The 22,166-nt window shown below is 37.9% G+C and overlaps 1 protein-coding gene across 1 annotated transcript in view; it reads left to right on the top strand.

Moving 5' to 3' along the window:
• LOC106964137 (neuropilin-1a-like) overlaps positions 1-22,166 on the top strand; it is an 89,958-nt gene that overhangs the window by 60,824 nt on the left and 6,968 nt on the right. Inside the window, exons 6-13 of the mRNA XM_015059431.1 lie at positions 1,801-1,967; positions 13,839-13,994; positions 14,829-14,973; positions 16,226-16,401; positions 17,244-17,399; positions 18,043-18,187; positions 20,889-21,074; positions 21,994-22,032. Of these exons, the coding sequence (XP_014914917.1) occupies positions 1,801-1,967; positions 13,839-13,994; positions 14,829-14,973; positions 16,226-16,401; positions 17,244-17,399; positions 18,043-18,187; positions 20,889-21,074; positions 21,994-22,032 (1,170 nt within the window). The remainder of the gene's footprint in view (positions 1-1,800; positions 1,968-13,838; positions 13,995-14,828; positions 14,974-16,225; positions 16,402-17,243; positions 17,400-18,042; positions 18,188-20,888; positions 21,075-21,993; positions 22,033-22,166) is intronic.

Below are 22,166 nucleotides of genomic sequence, written 5' to 3'. Positions count from 1 at the left end.
TAAGTATTAAATATGTATTTAACAAGGATAAAACAAAGTAGTTTTACGGAAACAAAGCACAGCTGGATTAAATGGTGGTGAAACACGAATGAACTGGTGAGAAATCAGGATAAACTGGTCAGAATTTCAACCAACTGAGCTGAAAACTTTACCTGACCAGAGAGAATAACAGTGAAAAAACAAAAGATAATAAAATAAAAATCACGAAAACCAACAAAAACATCTTCAGTCTTCAGACAACAGAAAGAACATATGAAGCAACTTTTAGATTTATCTCTAGCCACAGTTTGTAAACGTATCAGTTGTTAGATCTAAATTTAATCGCCTCTTATTCTTTTAGATTATTATTTCGATTCAGAGTTTCTTCCTGGAGCAGATAGCTCGTATTTTTATCGCTTTGACCCATTTCCAGCTCTTATCTTCTGCTGCTGAGCAATCTGTTTGGCCGATTTCACACCAGACTTTTATCAGGAGTCTCTGATTCTGTTAAAGTTGCTTCCTGGGGATTTTATTCTTCCTGGTCCCTGACAGAAGAAGCCGGTTTTCTGCATAGCTGGGATTCCTGTAGAGGTATAAATGCGTTTTTCACCCTTTGGTTGTCGCTGACCCGGTTCAGGAATGCTGGGTCCCACGGTGTTCGACGTTTCTGGGGAAACATTCACGTCAAACAAAACTGATTTTCCTGGAGGACTTTGAAGCGACTGCAGGATTTATTTCTTTGTTCTGGGATGTCGGCGTCCCGGCTGGAGAGGGAAGGGACGGATAAATATCAATTTACCAAAACAACAAGTTTGGTGAGACAAACTTCTGCCCACGTTTTGTTTGTGAAATGCAGGAATTGATGCAAAGTGTTTGTGTCAGGCTTGCAGACCTTGTGTCTCCCACTCAGAAACACTCACACTTCCTTTTGCGTCCTCCTCCCTTTTCCTTCCCAAGGCTCTCCTGCTGTGATAAAAAAAACACTCAGATGCTGCGTCTCATTCAAAGATTCGCTTAAATCTTTGAACGAGGTGCTTTCTCTTAAGCTTAGCGTTAGGTTAGCCAAAAAGAAGTCACAAACATGCAGAAACTCATCAAAATCGCCACATTAAAGTATTAAAACCATTACATCTGAAACGATTAATCATGATTAATCGACTATTGAAATAATCATCAAATAATTTAGTAACTGATTAACTGGCAGCAACAGGTAATTTCCCGAAACAACATTAATCATGATTAATCAATTTTTAAGTAATTGTTAACTAATGTAGTATTTGATTAATCGTTAACTGCCATTTGTAGAAAAAACAAATAATTGATTAATCGTGATTAATCAATATAATAATATCATTTTGTCATTGGTTAATTGCTAATACAGTCTCATAAAAGGTAATTTGCTGAAATAACAAATAATAGATTATTTATAACACTCGATGAAGAATGATTAATCAATTTTTGAATAATTGTCAATAATTTAGTAATGATTAATCATTAACTACCCTATATAGACTCAGAAAAGGCCATTTGCTGAATAACAATTATTATTGATTAGCTCTGAAACAATTAATCGGATTAATTGTGATTAATCGACTATTAAAATAACTGCCTACTAACTTAGTAATCAATTAATTGCTACTTGCCATACACAGACTCAAAAAAGGCCTTTTCCTGAAATACCAACATGCTCAGAGCAGTAAGTAGCACAAATCGTTCCCTAAAGGAATGCTGTTGTTACATCATAGGCAAGAAAAACTTTATTCTCTTGTTAAAAATGAATTGAATTATTTGTTTACTTGCTTCTCCCTCTGTGTTTCTCAGATTTTGCCTGCATGGAGCCGCTGGGCATGGAGTCCGGGGAAATCCCCTCAGACCTGATCAGGGCGTCCTCCCAGTATAACTCCAACTGGTCCCCTGAACGCTCCCGGCTCAACTACCAGGAGAACGGCTGGACGCCGTCAGACGACACCATCAAGGAATGGATTCAGGTCAGACGTCTCAAATAGAGCTGCAGCTAACCACTAATTTGATTATTCTATTCTGACGATTAATCAATTAATCAAATAAAAAAAGACAATTGGTACATTTTGTCATTAAACCACTTAAACCTTTCTATACAATGTTAGAAATGTATTAAAAGGTGAAAATACACAATTGAATTAATGTTTTAAATAAGAAAATACACATTTTATTGCCAAAAATACAGAAACAACAGCATTGAATTAGTGAATCGTTGGTTATTTGTAGCTAAAGATGCATTTGCAGCTAAAACATTCAAGAGAAAACTCAGCCTTTCTGCTTGATTCAACATCAATGCAGTGTATGAATAATCTGATTATTATTTATTGGATATCAACTCAGTTTGCTTTATTTTTTCAGAATTTGAAGCAAATGAAGCTAAAACTGTTACTTCAGGAGTTCGGGGTTGAATATACCCACAAAGAAGGTTTTTTGTCATATCTTAAATGCAAAATTTATATATTTTTGAGACTTTATACTCCAGTTATCGATTAATCAATCACTAAATTAGTTGACAATTATTTTAATAATAGATTAATCGTGATTAATTTATAATTGAATTAATCTATAATTTAAATCCAGACCACTATAAAATCTTTCCATCACCATCTCCAGTAACTCTTTTATTAACCTGACATTTAATTTCCCTGTGGAATCAATAAAGTATATTTGAATTTGAATTAATCCGATTAATCGTTTCAGTCGTAGCTTCAAAATGCAGTTTTTAAGTTGGAACTATAAAGATAAAAACATGTTAGTAAATAAATAAGCTTTGCATGCGTTGAACACACTGTTTGTGCCCTTTTTTAGCACATGATGTTTTTTTTCTAAGGGAAGCAGTTGGAGGTTATGTCACTTTAATCCTCACTTCCAGAGTCTGAGCTCAAAATAAAAGCCTCTGATTTCCCAGCGGAAAAACATTGCTCCTCTGTTTGCCTTTCACTGCGCCACCGAGAACTCACTCACATCTGCTCTGAATATTGCTCACTCATTTGAACCACTTCTACACACGTTATAGTGATGGTAGACGGGGAAAAAAGCCAACATGAATTAATTATTTACATCTGCTTCTGCTGCACAGTTTCCTGCCGTCATGCTGAAATCTGATGTAGCGGCCTGCAGCCACTAAATGTAGACTTTAAACATTTATAAAACATTCGTGTACAGCTTAAAGTGGCAACATTTACTCATCTGAACACTGATGAAGGCTAAGAAACTGAATCTGACAACTTTACGTTTTTTAAAAAAGATGATTTTAGAGGTGGTTTGGTTAAAAAGTTGCAGCAGGAAATTCATATTTTTTATAGTTTAGATGTTTAAACCAAAACAAATCATAAGCAATATTAGAAATGTAAATAAATACAGTAATTAAACTTTAATTCTAAAGTATCTGCAGTGCTAGTTTGAGCTCTTCTGTCCACTTAGATTAGTTATTCTCATGGCTGCATCTCCATTTAACTCTCCATCCATCCATTCATTATGTTTATGTGGCGACTGGCCGCCTGTCCGCACCGGGTACACCCTGTACGGCTCTCCAGGCTACCACAGGGCTAACACCCACACACTCAGGCCTCAGGCGAATTCAGAGACTAATTAATCTAACATGCATATATTTGGGACGTGGGAGGAAGTCGGAGTACCTGGGGAGAACCAGAGAAAACATGCAGACTCCGTCCGATTCAGCTGCACGACGAAAACACTACAAAAAAATCAACTCCAATTAATTACAAATTGTTTTAAGGAAATGAAAAGGTGAAAGTTAAAATATTTATAGATTTACATACAGAAAATCTGTTAGATAAGAGAATAAAAATCTAATGGTGTATATTTGGGTATTGGAATTGATTTATCGTTGTTCATAGTGATGCTAAACTGAAGGCTACTACTGTTTATTCATCCAAACTCATCTACATAGATCATAATGCTGGAGCCAGTGGGAAATGCAGAGAGGAATGAATGTTTGTTGAAACACAGAATGAAATAAGAAAAGTATTATGCTTGTCTAGCTAGCAGTTAGCCTGTTATGTATGATAAAATATAGCTTAATAGTTATATCTTTCTTTTTTTTTTTTTTTATTTATGACTTGTTCAGATCACCATTCTTGCCCTGCCTTGAAATGTCAACAGATTGAGCTCCAACTATAATATCCAATTTGTGAATTATTCCGTTAAACCAAATGTTTTCTTCACTGTTAGCAGTAATTAGCTGTGTGTAAACACAGGCTAGCAGCTACACAGGCTAACAGCTCTTTCTTGTCATAATGGAGGATAAATGAAACAGCAAAAATTATTAAGAGATTTGATGTTCAACAAAGTCAGTTTTGGTCTTATGTTCAACTCTGTAGGTAGCAGCTAGCCCTTGTTTAGCCATGCTACAAAGTAGGTTGGAAGCTAAAGATGCTAACTGCTTGCATGTTCAAACATGGCTTGATTTTGATGGGTATTCTTGTTCAAGTCAGTGAAAATTAAAATGTCTGTTAATTATGGACATCAACATAATCTTATGTTAACTCAAGACTTTTGAGATAACTTAAACTTTTGTTTTATTTATATATTTTATTTAATTTCGTCTCTAGTTTAGCTTTTTAAATTCCTCTTGTTTAAGTTCATGCTTCAGTATTTCTGTGCCAGCACATTGTGCTTTTAAGCTAAACAAGGTGAGTTAAGCATGGCGTAAATACAGATTTTTCTGTTTTTAAAAAGAAAATGAAGCTCAAACTACAGGAAGCAGAAACAATTAATTCAGATTCAGTCCCCTGATTCACAGCTGCTCAAATCGTTGGATATTTACATGAACTCCGTTACCCATAATTAAATTTACAAGCCCAAACAAGCGTGTTTGCTTCTCCTCTGGGTCAAGAAAACAACTGGATTCAGTCTGAATTATCAAACCGGTATGGACATGTGTGGCTGGCGTCCAGCGCCGACCCATTGTCCAGGACAGGAACTCATAGAGGAAATCCCACAATGCCCTGTGCTGCAGGAGCAGACCTCCACTTCCCTCCTGTGAGAGTTACAACAGGAACTAGACAGGAACGCCGCCACAGCGCCAGATTAGTGACTGTGGCTTTCTATTGTCTGTCTGGGGACGTGTTTCACCGCCGGGGCCTCTGGGACATCAGGAAATGAAGGACGGAGATTTAATTGGGGTTAATGGGTTCACGCGCTGGGTGGAAACTGCTGGTTTTACACGAAGGTCACCAACGGCATTAAAAATGTGGCCATTTTGAATAAAATTATTTTGAAGTGTTGAAATAATGAGGACACGACTAATGAGATGGTAAAGTTGACAAAGAAACTTGGATCAATAACTGGGCCGCTCTGCAAAGGCAATTAATGTTTCAGCAGAAATGTTGGATGTGTGGACGTTCATTAGACCCTCCGGTAGTCTCCTGTTCCCGTTTCTAATCTATGCTTTATTTAAATAGTTGTGTTAAACTCCGGTGTGCATTCACAGTGGGCGATGACAAAGTCTCGGTTCGGGTTAAAGAAAAGGTTAATTATGGACTCGGTCAGTTCTTCAAGTATGAGAAAAGAGCCGCGAGGAAATATTGACTGCATATGTAGCTCATATGATGTTTTAATTATATCTAAATGGAAATACAACCTGACTTTAACTATGTTTACATTTATTTTCACTTTGATTTCTAAAGAGGATTGTTTTTAACATGCTGTTCCATCTCCCCAAACTCAACTTCACTCATATGGAAAACATCCTCTTATTGAATCTGCATCAGGATAAATTAAACTTACAACCAACCACTTTCTTCTGGCTGTTTAAAGTTTTTATTTGGCAATAGAAAATAACTTGAAAATTGTACATTTTATACTGATCTGATGCAAATTTAGCTGAAAAAAGACACTGAAAATCAGTTTTGATAAACCCAGTGGATTGACTCCAGCCTTCTTTGATTTGGATTCACACTGATCCTGTTTGGTTCGCTTTAGAAGTCCAGTTCATTTGACTGGAAAGTTCAGTTCATTTGTTGACGTTTGAATCTGTGATCATACTCTGATGAGAACCAAAGAAGCGAACTTGAATGCATATGTGAACGCCAAGCGGATCGGATGCCGCTCCAAAAATAGGAAGTGCAGGGCATTCTGGGTAAATGCAACCAAAACAAACATGCTAATCTAGCGCTAGCAGGAGAAATGACTTGTGGATTTTTACTAAAGGCAACCGCTAAGATCTGACGCCGTTCCATTTCTGTTTATATTTTGTAAAGAAGGAAGTTGCGCTCAGTGTCTTCAGAGGTTTTCCTGTTGTTTCCTTCAGTGGTTCTTGGTGCAGCGCCCCCACAGGCGAGGAGGGGAACTGGTTTTTCAGTTAACTTAGTTCTTTTGACTCAGTGCAAAGAGAACCGCGGCAGCTGAAAATGTAACAAATGTTGCAGTTTTGGTCTCGAATCGAACCAAGTTTACCGGACTGGCAGGTGTTGCTGCTGGCGGAAACGACAATGAAGAAGATGACAGGAAATGGTCTTCTTCGTGGTTAGTTTTTTTTTTTTTTTCAGACAGTTAGCCTCTCACAGCATCACAGTTCATTAAAAGTTGAGTCTTTAGCTACGACTAGTTTCTCCAAATGCGTACATATCTGCTCCCAGGTGTAATTAAATCACCAACGTCTCCTCTGATTGGCTGAATTACGAATATACCTCATGTTTACGTCACATGAACAAACTTATTCAGGTGTGATTTTAATTTAAGTTCTTATTTAATGGAAACAGCAATTTCAACATTAGCAGAATGTCAACAAAAATTTGTGCACATTTGCAGCTTCTGCCGTATTTCTGAGACAGAACTGAAATAAAACAAGTTTAATGTTTATCTTCTGACTGTATCCAAAGTTCAAGGGACAAGGTGAGACTTTTTCTACCCTTCAGCTTCAGATTCAGTTCGTCTGGCCACAAGATCTACAAACCTATTGTTATAAGAGTGAAATAATGTCCTGATTGCTGCATGAAATCAGCTCTGTTTATCTCTGCTGTTCATGAAAGCCTTGTTCTGGCAGCTTCTCCGTAAGAAACAGCGGCGCGGCTACATCTGGCCGGGTGATTTATGTCCCTCTGAACCGGGCCTGTTGCTCCGCCTCATTGAGCCTCCAGAGTAATGACTGGAGGTTTTTTCATGAAGAGGATTTTCCATTTTATTTGATTAAGTGTGCTGCGATCCAGCTCCGCGCCGCGTCTCTCCGCCTGTGGCTTTGGATTCCTCTTATTTAAGATGAAAATTATGACTCGGTTAATTCCTGCATGCCTGTCCCCTCCACTGCAGGCAGCTCTATTAATTATTTACAGCCATGTATATTTTATTGATACTATTTTCAGGTTTCTGTTGGGTGAAGCGTCCCGCTGGCCGTCTGCTTGGAGGCAGACAGTCGGCTCATTATCTGGCTTTATTGTGACTCTGTAATCATATTTCTCACAGCAGTGACTCATTTCAACTGCATGCTGGAAATTTGCAATAAAATTATGAGCCCTTATGTTTAGACATTAAAAATCTGAGACGCTTTGGTTCATCTCAACAAAATATAACCAGACCAACTTTGTTATAGTTAACTAAAACCAATGAAAAGTGAAAATTAGAGAACATTTTAACTGAAATACATAAAATATTAGTTAATGGGGAAAAACTACAGCAATGGAAAAACACAAAATCTTACCAAGTGTTTTTAGTCTAGTTTCTACTGCAAATATCTTAGTACATTTGAAATAAGAAAACTACCTTAGAAGTAACTTTTCAGCAAGATATAGGAGCTTGTTTTAACCCAATAACTCCATAATTTTGATGAAAAACTTCTACTTCTACTGGCAGATTGAAAAAATATAATATGAAATTATCTACCAATGAAACAAGTACTTTTCCAGCAAAATTAAGAAATTTAGCTCATGTTTGCTGCTGAAAAGTTACTTGCAAGTTAGTTTTCTCTTATTTCAGGTGAACTAAGATATTTGCAGTAGAAATTAGACCAAAAATACTTGGAAAGATTTTGTGTTTTTGCAGTGAACTTATAAAATTAACTAAAACACACTGAAGTTATGGATATAATATTATTTGTTTTTGTGTTTTTGAATCTATTAAATAGTCTTTCAAACTGATGCAAATTATTTTTGTCCCCAAACGCAAGCAGTTTACATCAGTTTTCGGTAAATTACGGAGCTCCATATGTCTCAAAATGCGACAGTAAAAGTTGGTACACACTCAGTTGTTGCTCAACAATAACTGAATCTTCAGTTGAGTATTTATTATCCAATCAATGGAAACATAACCACAATACAATACACAATACAATACCTAAAACTTAACCAAAATACTAATAAAAACTAAAACTAAACAATATTTAACCAATAATACCAAATGAGATGTTGGAATAACAAATTTTCCTGCACAATAAATTGTCACAGAAGTTATTACAGTAAAAGATAATATTGTTGTTTTGAGACCATTTTCTGTTGGTATAACAGTAATGATAATGCAAAAACACATCCAGTAAATATCAGTAAACTTTAAATTGTAACGAACAAGTAACATTGGAACTGGAAGATATTTTAAATCATCAAAATAAACCAAACAACAGAAACAATAAATAAAGTCAATTATAAAGTCTCTGAAAATAAAATTGGACCATTTGATAGTTTTTTTTGAGCAGCAATGAGGAACCAGAAAAGGCTTCCTCCCTTGAGTTTCAGGTATTTATAGAGACTCGTCTGACTTCAGGATTACACTGACGCCATCAGGAAGCGCTGGGTTGTTTACATCTGGAGAACACATTTAGGCTTTGTCTACCTGAGGCGCATTGTCATCGTGGAGGAAACAATACGGATGAAGTTCCTGCAGAGAGCCTTAAAGAGTTGACCGACCCGGAGCAAATTTCTCCATGTTTACTTATGAACCTGGAAAATATCAGGAGAAACTTGTAAAAACAGATTGATCACACTAAAGAAAACTTCATGGTTCACAAGATAAATGGGATTAACTTGCAGTTATTCAATATTCCTGAATATTTAACATTGTTTAGTAATAACTTTAAAAACCTTTCATTTTGATTCAGTTTAATTAATTAAGTACAATATAATGTAGAGATTGTTGGACCTTGAACAGAATCTTGTGGAACTCCAGTAAACTCAGATTCAAGATGAATAAAAAGCATGAAGTTTATTAAGGAAAATACTTCCTGAAACAAAACAGTTCTGGTTAAGTTCCTCTCCATTTTTTATGAAAAACCAGAAAGTCTCTTATCGCATTTCTGCTCGATTCTCATCTCCCTTCACTTTTCCATCTTGGATTTCTCCCATTCAGCTTGATTTCTTCAGTTGAATTCAAAGAAATGGATGAGTTGGGATTGTAAATGTTGATTTTCTGTGCTGTTTTAGATTGTAGTCTGTAATCTGGTTGTAGTTTCAGCAATGGCAGCTGAGGAAGTGAACAAAGCTGGTCATTACAAATGCTACGGCCAAACATTAGCGATTGAGTGAAATCAGATTTAAAACTTCAACAGAGTCCAGGCATCCAGGAAGCAATCATTTAACAATAGCCAACAGTCCAAGCCCGCTATACGAAGCAAATAGAATAAGGGGTTGGCAGTTTTTACCAAACTACCATTGACACAAAATGGCCGACTACTGTTGTTTTTTGGGACTGATAGTTTTCTTTGTTCGTCTTTTGGAGAGTTATTTTTGTGTACCAATTTTCAAATGTCTAGGCTACATTACAGTGTTTGAAATAGGCCAGTGGAACCTTTTCAGGTCCATTTAAATACATAAATTTCACTAATAATTGAAGCGTGTGTATCATTTGTTTTATTTTCGGATATGTCTAGGCCTCCAATATGCTTCTTTACTTCAGAGAAGATTAATAAGAAACACTACAATTACTAATTACTGAAAAAAACTAATGAAGTCCAATTTGTGGTGTAACTGAATACAAGCACAGAGAAACTCAGCGAGTGCTGAACCCCCAGATAAGAATGGGGTAATTAAGGGTTTTATTTTTATTATAGCTAGGTCCCATTTGGAAGGCTGTGGCATCATTAAAGTTTAATCCTAATTTGCCAAATTTAAACGAGTTATGTTCCCGTCTTGCAGTTTGTTTTCCTTCATTAAAAAGTTCTAAGTGAGAGTATTTCTCTGTTATAAATAGTTGGCAGTGCCAGCCACTGAGCAATTAGGAGATGGAAGGCCAATTACCTTCAGCCAGTTGATGGAGGAAGTGTGGAAAATGGAACAATGAGCCAAAGGATTACTGTAAACACTGAGAGTTTTCCTGTTTCAAAAGGAAAAACCAGTCAGTCTGTTCACTTTAATCTCTGGAGGCTGGATCTCGTACGTTAGCCTCCTCTTGCTGCATTTGAACTTAATCATTGACTCATTTTCCTTTTAAACACTGGATAATATGAATGTTTTCATCAATATTTACGTTTTCCTGACTTTTTTACATCTTATGTATGTAAATGTGAAACTGACTGTATGACCTACTTCCTCGTTCAGTTTGGGGTTGTTTAAACACTCATTCAGTTGATCTGTTTAATTAGTTTGGAAGAGGATTTGAGTTGAAGATGCTCTAAGATTAATGTGTAGCTTCCCCTGCTGGACTAAACCTGTTGTGAAAACCTTTAACTGAAATTGTTGTTCATGATTTGTTTGAGCCACGGTTTATTGATGTAGCCAAACATCAAGAAGAAAGTCTCAGAAAACATGAAACTCGATATTTGTCATTTCCTTTTCCATGTAGATTTAACATCAAACTTCCAGCTTGACTTTTAAAAAACACAATAATCAAACATCAAATGGCGAGAGCAAATTCAAATACTAACTTAAAGCAACAGGTAAATTATTGTAAATGAGCAAGTTAATATCTAACAATATCTGCTAGCTCCTATGTAGCTAGCATGCTGGCTACATAGTTATGATTGCTATGACCATGTAGCTAGCATTTCCATAACTATGGGTACTAGCTACTAAGTAGTGACCAGCTCCTATGTAGCTATGTCTGTGTATCTAGACATTGTAGCTACATAGGAGCTAGCATAACTAAAGCCGATTTCAGGTGACATTATTGGTAGTTTCAAATAGAACTATACCTAACAGTTGGTCAAAACAAGATTTGAGGTCAGTAGTCAGACAGCTGATGGCTTACAGACATATTAGCTGTATTACCAGCACCAGAATTTGATTTGATTGTGGCCTTTTGCCATAATGTGGACCAAAAAAACTAACTTTAGTCCGCCAACAAACCTCAGTCTTGGTTTGATTGAAGTGAACTCTGGTGCTGTTCGAATGCATATGAACGACAAGCAGACCGGAGACCGCTCCAGAAGCAGGAAGTGGAATACAGCGCAGGGCATTCTGGGTAAGTACAACCAAAACAAACAGGCTAACTAGCGCTAGCGGGAGAAATGGCTCATGATTTTTTACCAAAGTCAAAAGAGAAATCCTGCAACCAATAAAATCTGACGCTCCTCCATTTTTGTTTACGTTTTGTGAAGATAAGTTGTGCTCTGTCTCTTTTTCTGAGGTTTTTATGTCGTTTCCTGCAGTGGTTCTTGGTGCAGCGCCCCCGGAGGCGAGGAGGGGAACAGGTGTCTCAAAGGGTTTTGTTTGTTTGACACAGTGCAGTGAAAATGTAGCAAAATGTTGCTGTTTTTCTCCCCAATTTAACCAAATCTACGAGACTATGTTGTAAAAATTATGTCTTGGTTTTACTTCTCTTTGAAGGCGACACTGAGTTACAAATAAACACCATAAAACACGATTTAATTTAAAAGGCATCGTTTGTTTAGTCTTTAATGAGCAACGCAGACATGTTTCCTACATGCGACATTTTCATATGGGCTGAGTGCAAACAAGTGTTGCGTCTCGTGGGAATTTAGATGAGAAGAGACGTGGGAGCGGCGGAGAGCCATCCCACGCAACATGATTTCCCAGGGGTCTCCCTGTCAATCACAGATCCCGCAGAGACCTGTGGCATGCTATTTCCTGCTCCTTCCCTGAAAAAGCTTCGGCAGGAGCAGTCAACACCCGCACTTTGGGGCCTTCCCATGTAGAGCAGCATCTCTTCGGTCGTATAATTACACGCTGCATGCGGCGGTCATCACACACGCTGAAGCAGAGCGCCTATTCTGGCCTCATAATGCCCAAACTCAACAAACAGGATTGTAATGGAAGTCGAACGGAGAGTAGTGTCATAGATTGCATAATTAGACCCGTTTCATGCTTTGATTCAAAGGGAAATCCTGTGATGCAGAACAACTTTAAACCATTTTCAGTTTAGATAGCCACTACTATTTGTTAAAGGTGACCTATTATGCTTCCTTGAACAAGTTGGGATAGGTTTATGGGTGATACGTGTTCTTTAGGTTTGGGAATTTGGTCTGCTCAGTTCCGCGTTTCTAGCTGCTTTTGGTCATCTTGTTTGAAATCTCAATTAGCTGCTGCTGACCAGGTCCCCCAAACTCAACATTTGGACTCACATATGAAAATGGCTGCAAAAAGATGCACAATTATACAACCATACATCTTTGAAAAGCAGAAGTGGAGCCTCCTGCACAACTAACAAAAACACCGCTAGTGGTTTCTGGATGATAAATCTACAACAAAACCCGGTAAAACCAGCGGCTGAAACGTTGTGGAGCTCAGCTGGGGTTGCTAGGTGACGGGAATGGGGTTGCTAGGTGATGATGGGGTGCCAATGAATATGACTTAATCATTTACCAGACACCAAAAAACATTAACTTATTGCCAAAAACTGGTTGGATGGGTTTTTAAGAGCTTGGGTTGTTTTTATGAGCAGTAGAAACCCAAATGTAAGTACAAAAATATTCAAGATGTGAATTTTGCATATTTCCCCTTTAACAGCATAAAAACTGTAAGGCTTTTTGCTATCTCTGTTACTCTTTGATAACAATCAGCTTATTAATCTTTTCACTGTTGCTTTCTGGGTAAAGACGGTTTGAACTGCCTCCTTTTCAGATTAAACAGAACTCACACTCCACATGCATTTCATTTTATCTACTCTGATCACAGTTTCATGATTATAAAAGGAAAACTGTTTCCAAGGAATGTGATTCTGATCCTGGGACTTATAGATAAAGAGACGTGGGGGTTTTTTGTATGTAAGGCAGAAAAAAGATCACAGTTTGCTATTAGAAATATAAAAGTAATTGAGTTTGACTGTGTTCGCCTTTAGCTGACTTGCAGTAAAGGAAAATCAACTCAGCTGTAATTGAATTTCTTTTCTATTTTAAGGCTGTCTGAAGAGTCTTGTGATGTCTATCAGATGGTGACTTTATTCATGCTTTATACCCAAACACAGGGGTGTCCAAACTTTCTCCATTAGTGCCAAAAATGTTCACATTGAGAGCAGTCTTTGTTTCTCAAAACTCCAAAATATAAACATGGTCTTGCACAGTTGCTGTTTTAGTGACAGGTAAATATTTATTTTAACTTTTTGGGGATTTATTTATTAAACATCGTTATTAAAGAAAAATACTTCATCAGTCAGTGATGAAGAAAATAAATGGCGCTCCTGGATTGGCTGGTTTGCTAACATCAGCCATTAGTGTTAGCATGTCAGCTAGCATTGTGGCTAAGTATTTTAGCTCCCCAATCAGAATGCTTTTTTAAAAAGTATTTTAGATAAGCTCAATTAAAAAAACAACAACAAATAAACAGATTTTTGGCAAATAACTTGTAACTACATTCCAGAAAAAATTCTACAAATAGGCAGGAATGAGGAATAAATCAACTTTACAAAATAAGAATGCATGTGTCAGGCTTTACTGACCTGAACAGAACCTTCCTGGAAGCCATTTTACTGACCCGTTGTTGTTTTTGTGTCTGCAGGTCGACCTGGGGTTCCTCAGATACGTCACCAGCATCGGGACCCAGGGAGCCATTTCAATAGAGACCCAGAGGCATTACTTCGTCCGCTCCTACAAAGTGGACCTGAGCACCAACGGAGAGGACTGGATCACAGTGAAGGAGGGCTCAAAGCAGAAGGCAAAGATCAGCTATCTCACTGTTTTAATTCACTGTCTGGATACGTGTTGTTATCTGTGATATTCACCTTGTATCTGTCAGGTCTCATTGTCAGGATGCTTCTACTAACTGCACATTGTGGATTTTGAGGCATTTACTCTGATTTGGTGACCTTTTCTTACAGAACAACTAAAAAGCCTAAATACTCTTGGTTAAAATGCAAATGTTGCAAATCAGACATATAAAATATGCAATTTAAAGAGTGATTTATTTAGACAACAGAGCATTTTTAGAAGATTTTTGTCTTTCTAGAAAAGTAAAGTCTGGAAAATAAAACATTTTTTCATATAATTTTTCCACTTTTTTTATCCAGGCCTGGAAAATGATTTTTTTTTTAATTACAGACTGCATGGGAAGCTTGCTATTGTGAGTTTAGCCTAAATGTTGTCAGAAAATTATCAAAATTATGATTGTTTTATTTTGTACCAATAGTACTGATCTAAAATTAAGTTCTTAAAATGTCTTAAATTAATTGTTAAACATGTAAGTTGGCCTTAAATACTTTTATTAATTTTTGATTTTATCAAAGTCTTCATTTCTTTCTGTGACTTCAGATTAATGCTAATTAGCTGCTAATATCTAGCTTGTACATACGCTAGCTAGCTAAATGGCTAGCTAGTAGCTAACTAGTTTTTATTTTACACTTTATATCTTACCAGCCTATTAAAATGCCCGCCTTTGTACACTTTATGATAATCAGCTCAATTCAGACTTTTTCTCTCACAATATTTAATTGGTTTTCTCAAATCTGTTAACAAAAACAGAAACAATTTTTTTTATTATTCTTATTTCCAGATCTTTCTGGGGAACCACAATCCAACAGACGAAGTCCGTGCCTTCTTCCCCAAACCGATTCTGACCCGATTCGTTCGTATCCGCCCGCTTACCTGGGAGCAAGGCATCTGCATGCGCTTTGAGGTCTACGGCTGCAGACTGTCAGGTGTGAGGCAGAACTCCATGTCTACCTGTTAAACCCACTGATTCAGCCTCTTTCTGCATGTTTTTCCCAACATCGGTGCTTGTTTTGATTTGTTTTTCCACTTCTGACTTTCCCATAAACACATATTTTTTGCCGGTTTTTCTGCACATCACGCATCAACCTTACACGGTTACCATTTGGGGAGCTACACCCCCACTGCTTTCTGTTGATTTTAAATAATTATTACGTCCAAACTGGGCGAAACCTCCCCACTGAAGGACACAATTATTCATTACAGTGAAGCTGTGCGAGATCATTCTGGCTCATTAATCATCCTCAGACATTATTCCCCGTCTCTGATGTGAAACTCTCAGAAGGAGCTGAGTGGAGTTGATACAGCTGAGTGGAGATCTGGTGCTCTGGACCGGGCTATGCATACATTTAAGTTGTTCTCCACTGGAGAGGACATTTTGTACCCTTAGCTCTGGTTCTGCAGCCAAATCAACATTTATAGGATCTAACTATTTGAATTACCTTGTTGAATTACTGTTTTAGCTCCCATAAGTTTAAATATTACTGGAAATATTTTAAAGTAAGATTATTTCACTGTATTTTGATTATTGGCACTGAGTTATTACGTCATAACCAGCTTAACAGTGTTTGGCACCAGCCAGATAAAAATATTGGACTTTCCTTAGGATTTATAAGCTTTGCTAAATTTTATTTAATTATGTTAATGTATTTATGTAAGTGTTATTAAATACTAACTTGTTTCAAATCTGTGTAAAACTCTGGCTGAGGGAACATTTATTTCCTTACCAATGAGATATTGCATATTTTGAAGAGGGGATGATGAGATTTTGTAAATCAAAAAAAGATTTACAATTTGACACAATCTGAAAATGATAAATTATCCTAAAATCTAATCTATAAATATTCCAATAGGCAATAAGAAAGTAAAACAGATCCTGAAAACTATTTCTGTATCTGAGAATGAGCATTAAAAATATAATTGAGGCTAAATACAGGTTGAACTTTTAATCAAAGTTTTCCCTGACCTCTTTAAGTCGATAAACTGTCCAACTTAAATCCATACATTTTAGAAAAATTGCTTGTTTCCTTGTTAAAGGATCATATTCAGAGTTTGAGTTGACTTTATCAATTTGAATGAATCCATTGTGGAAATTCCTGATCATTTTTGTGTGTTTGGTTCCATATTTAAATTCCCTAACCTCTGCTTCCTCTGTTGTCTCTCTGCCGTCCCGTCTCTCAGACTACCCGTGCTCGTCGATGTTAGGCATGGTGTCGGGCCTGATCTCTGACCCTCAGATCAACGCTTCGTCCTTCGCCGACCGGGGCTGGGTGGCCGAGAACGTCCGGTTGTTGACGGGCAGGTCGGGATGGACCGGGCAGCAGACCAAGCAGCCCTTCAAGAACGAGTGGCTGCAGGTGAGTCTGCAGCTCAGCCGGCTTGGATTACCTGGCAAAACCTCTGAATGCTCTGAGATATGAGTATTTGTACAATTTATAAAGTGGCTTAAGGGAAACTATTATGTAAAATTCACTTTTTGTGAGTTTATTTAGTACCATTTGGGTCTCAACTGCTTCTAGAAAAAGTCCAAACATTAAATCAAACTCATCCAGCCACTTTCTGGCAATAAGTCGATGTTTCTGATGGAAAAGGAATCATTTAAAAAGAAAACTAAACTATTAAGTCAGAATCGGCAAGGCATTGTCCTGTTACCTAGCAACCCCAAAGGAACCCAGCCCCGTTGCCTAGCAACCCAAGCGGAACTCCACTCACTGTTAAAGATGTACTGTTGTATAATTTGCATTTGTTTGGAGCCACTTTCACATGTGCAGAGTTTAAGTGTTGACTTTGGGAGCGTGGCCAGCAGCAGCTTATTTGCATAAAAGTGACAGAAGCCCTAAAACAGCAAATTCTGAAAAAACCCTAAAATTGAGAGAACTGAGGAGGAGAGATCACATTTTTAAACAATGACTTTGTTAAAAACAAACAAACTGTAATTAATATGTTTTGTTTAGCCCAAAGACCAATGCTAACCTGTTCAAGGAAGCATAATTAGTTACCTTTAAGATATTTTTGTATGCATTTCTAAAACAGCAAAAGAAAATCTAAATATGTGTGAATTCAAGTGACTCCTCTTCAGTAGCTCCCACATTAAAAGTGACTCAAACACACCAACAGTCCCTGTGGTCTGGGTCAGGTTGTATTTTATATGCTTATAATCCTATGATGGTGCGTAATCATCACATTTCCTTCCTTGCAGGTGGATCTGGGCCAGGACAAGATACTGAGCGGTGTGGTGATCCAGGGAGGAAAACACCACGACCGCAACGTTTACATGAAGAGGTTCAAGGTCGGCCACAGCCTGGACGGTGAAAACTGGACCATCGTTAAGGAGGAGAACACCACCAGGCCGAAGGTCAGCTCGCTCACGCTGATTTAAAACACAACGGTTCTGATTACAGCTGGCAGCCAGGGCGGCGCTCAGTGGGAAAGCTGCTGCTTCTGGGCAAAACAGGAAAGCTTAGTGCGATGGCCAACAGTTGTTGCTGAAGCAAAAGACAAAACATGAAACACCGTTCAAGATGGTTCTGGATACAAGCGGCGCCATCTTGGAGCAGGTCTGAGGTCAGCAGCTGCTCATCGACATGAGAGGGAGTGAACGGTTTGGACTTTAGATTCAGTTTCTGGCTGGACTTAAAGGTTTTCAGAACAACTTCAGCTGCTAGACGACAATGGGCAACTGGAGAAATCTAAACAGGAAATACTCTGGGAATCCAATTTTTCTGAGGAAATGGATGGATGGATGGATGGATGGATGGATGGATGGATGGATGGATGGATGGATGGATGGATGGATGGATGGATGATTTGTTGGTTGGGTGATTGGTTGGTTGGATGGATGATGAATTGATGGATGGTTGGTTGTCTTCTCTACTCTGAGGATGTTTCCTGGTTTTCCAGGAAGTTCTTCAGGAATGATGAGCAACTGAATGCCTGTAGAACCTGATATGACCTAGAACCTGATGTAGAACCTGACCCGGTTCTGTGTTTCTCTTTAGATCTTCATTGGGAACCAGAACCATGAAACCCCGGAGATGAGGTTACTCGGCCCGCTCCTGACCCGGTTCATCCGGATTTACCCAGAGAGAGCGACAGCAGAGGGCATCGGCCTCCGACTGGAGCTGCTGGGCTGCGAACAGGAAGGTCAGTCTGAGTCATCCAACCACCTGAACATCCAACCACCTGAACATCCAACCACCTGAACATCCAACCACCTGAACATCCAACCACCTGAACATCCACCCAACGATCTGAACATCCATCCAACCATCTGAACATCCAACCATCTGAACATCCAACCAACCATCTGAACATCCACCCATCTGAACATCCAACCAACCATCTGAACATCCAACCACCTGAACATCCAACCACCTGAACATCCAACCAACCACCTGAACATCCATCCAACCATCTGAACATCCAACCATCTGAACATCCAACCAACCATCTGAACATCCACCCATCTGAACAACCAACCATCTGAACATCCACCCATCTGAACATCCAACCATCTGAACATCCAACCAACCATCTGAACAACCAACCATCTGAACATCCAACCAACCATCTGAACATCCACCCATCTGAACAACCAACCATCTGAACATCCATACATCCATACATACATACATACATACATACATAAAACTACAAAGGTTCCTGCTGTCTTTCAGACTTGCCACTAAAGTAATCCTGACACACTGTGAAGGTAATATTGTATTTGCTCAAAATTAGCTCAAATATTATTTTTTCATTTTGGATAACTTTGCATGAACTTGCTGTTGGATTTTGTTTTGCTGAATCCTTTGAGGTTTGAGCTGAAAGCCATGCAGGTTTGTCTCTGCGCTGCTGCTCCTGCTGCTGCAGGGAGACGGGAGGGAAGGCAGGGCGCGACCTCTCACAGGAGGAGAGCGGGGAACAGATGAAGGCAGGAAGTGGAGGATCTGGTTGCCCTGCAGGGAGACTGATAAGAAGCAGCCAAAAGCAGATGAGATATGTTTTATATGCGGGTGAAAGAGAGCAGAACAGCAGAAAGAGGATAAGAAATCAGTCTGAGTTGGGAAAAACTCTTCCAAGCTGTTAAAAACTAAAACTCTTTGGAGCTAAAATCTAAAATGTGAGATCACTCGCTCGCGTATCTGTTTTCACCGAAAACACAAGAAGGACGCGCGGAGCAGAAAGAAGCTTAACGAGCTTCGTGATGCGCCTGCAGATTGGTTGAAAGTTAAATCATCCTCGCTGCTGTGAGAACAAACCTCCATCCATCCCACTCAGGATGTCACAAACACGCTGTAATTACGTCTCGACCATCTGGGATCCGGAGCCTGTTGTTGTTGTTGTTGTTGTTGTTCAAGTTTGGTTGATTTTATTACCATAAAACATGGATTTTATTTGCAAGAGAAGAGAAAACTTATTGAGTTTGGGGAAACTTTGTAATTTTCTGAACCATTCTGGGTCAATTTAACCAACTACAAGACACTCTGAACATCTTCATAGGACATTTTCCTGAAAATACAGGTTACTTTCTCTGAATTCAGACGAAATGAATGAAATCCTACAAGTTGCACTCTACATCGGGGTGTTCAAAGTGTAGACCGGGGACCATTTGTGGCCCCTGGACTGATATTTTTGTGGCCCCCAGCTTTCTTTTTATTTGAAATTTGTCTAAAATTATTACTAGTTTGGTTTTCTTGTGGTAGAACCAAATCAATCCAGAGACTTTTACTGAGAACGTTTCTGCATCCAAATCAGCTTTTATGTAATTTATTCACTTAAGTATAGGAAGCGCTTTGGAAGAAAGTGACCCAAGTTTTTTTTTTAATTGAGAATAAATTTGTTCAACTGAGCCTGAAAGAATTTGAAAACTAGAAATCTTTCTTATAATCTAGAAAATCTGCAAAATCCTAGTTATCCCAGTGTTGGGTCTACGATGTTGCTACGACATGTTACTTTCTAGAACTTACCCAATACTTTCCCAGAACTTACCGCATAGGTTCTGCAGCTTACGTGTTCTTCAGCTCATATATCACATTTTTAACCCCAAACGGTTTACAGGAACTAACATTCTAGAGCATAGATGTAAATTTGTAAGTTAGAGGTAGCTAACAACCACTGCTAACTAATGAGCTAACCCTAAAGCACTAACTATAAACATTAGTTCTGCTAGTGCTAAAGCGCTAACTTCAGCCATTTCTCTTCCAGGTGTCAACAACACGTTATATTGCCATCAGTATTAGAAATACATTAAGATACAAATAAATAATACTTTTTAAAATAAGAAAATAAACATTTTATTGTCTAAAACGCAATAATATAGCTTATCTTCAGTGAAGGCTTGCAGAAGATGCATCTGCAGCTAAAAAACTGACATTTACATATAAAAACTTCAGTCTTTCCTGCTTTACTTAACATCAGTACAGTTTAGGGCTAATCTGCTGATTATTTTATTAATCAATTAATAATTGGATGGCTGAAGATGCTTAATAAGAGTTTTTATGCCATTTGAACCAGATGAATCTAAAACTGCCACTTGATAAAGAACTTTTTATTCATCTTAAATGTAAAATGTATATATTTTGTATATTTACTTAAGCCAGCGATTAATCGATTTCTAAATTATTTGATTCATAATCGATTAATCGCGGTTAATTGTTTCAGCTCTAGTTTACGGTTTACTTTCCAAATCTTACAGGATGCAAACTGAAGTAAATGTGAGACATTTTGTGACTTCTGCTCCATAAAAAAACACATTTGTGAAAGTTTTTGTCAACCTGATCCTGTTCAACGCTTCACATTTAGTCTTTTGTAGAAAGTTTGATAAGTTTTTAATTTGTTTTTTCAGAGAAAACCACGACAGGGCCCCCCCCCACCACCGCGCCGTCCACCATGCCGCCCATGACCACGTTCGGCGCCACCACCGCAGCGCCGACCACGCTCCCCACCACCGTGTCGTGTCCGGAGTGCCTGGAAAGGGAGCAGGACTCCGACGAGGAAACGGAGAACACGCTGGTGTACGACGAACGCTTTGGTGAGAGGAATTAACATGCGTGGTCAGAGGAAAGGCCAATAAATGTAGGGAAACATGGGACACATTCATGCAGCTTTGGATCGGTGGAATCAAATATTAATAATATAGATATTAATTCATAACTAATATTTATTAATACGAGAGTGACTCTTTATCTAGGCATTAGTTTTTTAGTACTCAGTGTTTTTAATATGTGTTCTTCTTTTGTTGTTATTACTGTTTTAATTTTCATTTTTTAGCTGAATTTTATTTTATTTTACACACTATGTATTGATTTTGGTTTGGGGATTTTCAATGTTTGCTTGAATGTATGTTTTCTATTTTTCATATATGAAATAGTTAAATAATTATACTGTTAAAAAACACAACTTTCCCTTTTAGAGCTGCTCTTTTAAATATTTGCAGATTTTTATTTCTCTCTAAAAACTTAGATAATTAATTGAATAATTAATTGAGCTTTTTGTTCTGTGTGATAACTAGGATGAATTGGAATGTATGAATGATTTAATTTGTTTGTAAGTGCACTTAGGCGACATTTGTTGTGAATTGGCGCTGTATAAATAATATATATTGTTATATAAATAACTATGACATCAAACTCTCACTTCTTTAGTTGGACTTAATTTTTTCCTCTAAGCCTCAAATTATGAAGGAAAATCTGCAGCTTATATGTTTTTGAACAGCATAATGAGCAACATATATTGAAGTTTAAAACATTTATTTTGGTCTAAATTATGAATTTAACCATCAGATTATTCTGACCATTAAGTTTTAGAGGCTTTTATTAGGAAACTGAATTATTATGTTCTGTTTTTTTGTTAAGGTACGGGTATTTTGTGTTTGTGTTGACGTGTGTGTGGTTGGGACGTGCCTCCCTGACCTTTGACCTAACCCTGACTGTCCCATCTGTCTGTAACAGGAGTCGTCATGACCCCCGACCCCAAGGTCGACTTTCCAGGTGAGGATATTCTCCAAAACGTTCCCCCATGTTTACAAAGTCTGTCCTATAAAATCTGTCACATCGCAGGTCGAGTTACATCATTTATTTAACAAAAGCTAAAAAATATATATTAAATGACGAAATCTGCTCAA

This window comes from Poecilia latipinna, unplaced genomic scaffold (assembly GCF_001443285.1).
Source record: "Poecilia latipinna isolate Pla-1442-1.1 unplaced genomic scaffold, P_latipinna-1.0 Scaffold1628, whole genome shotgun sequence".
Classification (NCBI taxonomy): Eukaryota; Metazoa; Chordata; class Actinopteri; order Cyprinodontiformes; family Poeciliidae; genus Poecilia; species Poecilia latipinna.
Note: the sequence above shows the minus strand (reverse complement) of the source record. Positions and strands in the feature narration are given on the sequence as shown.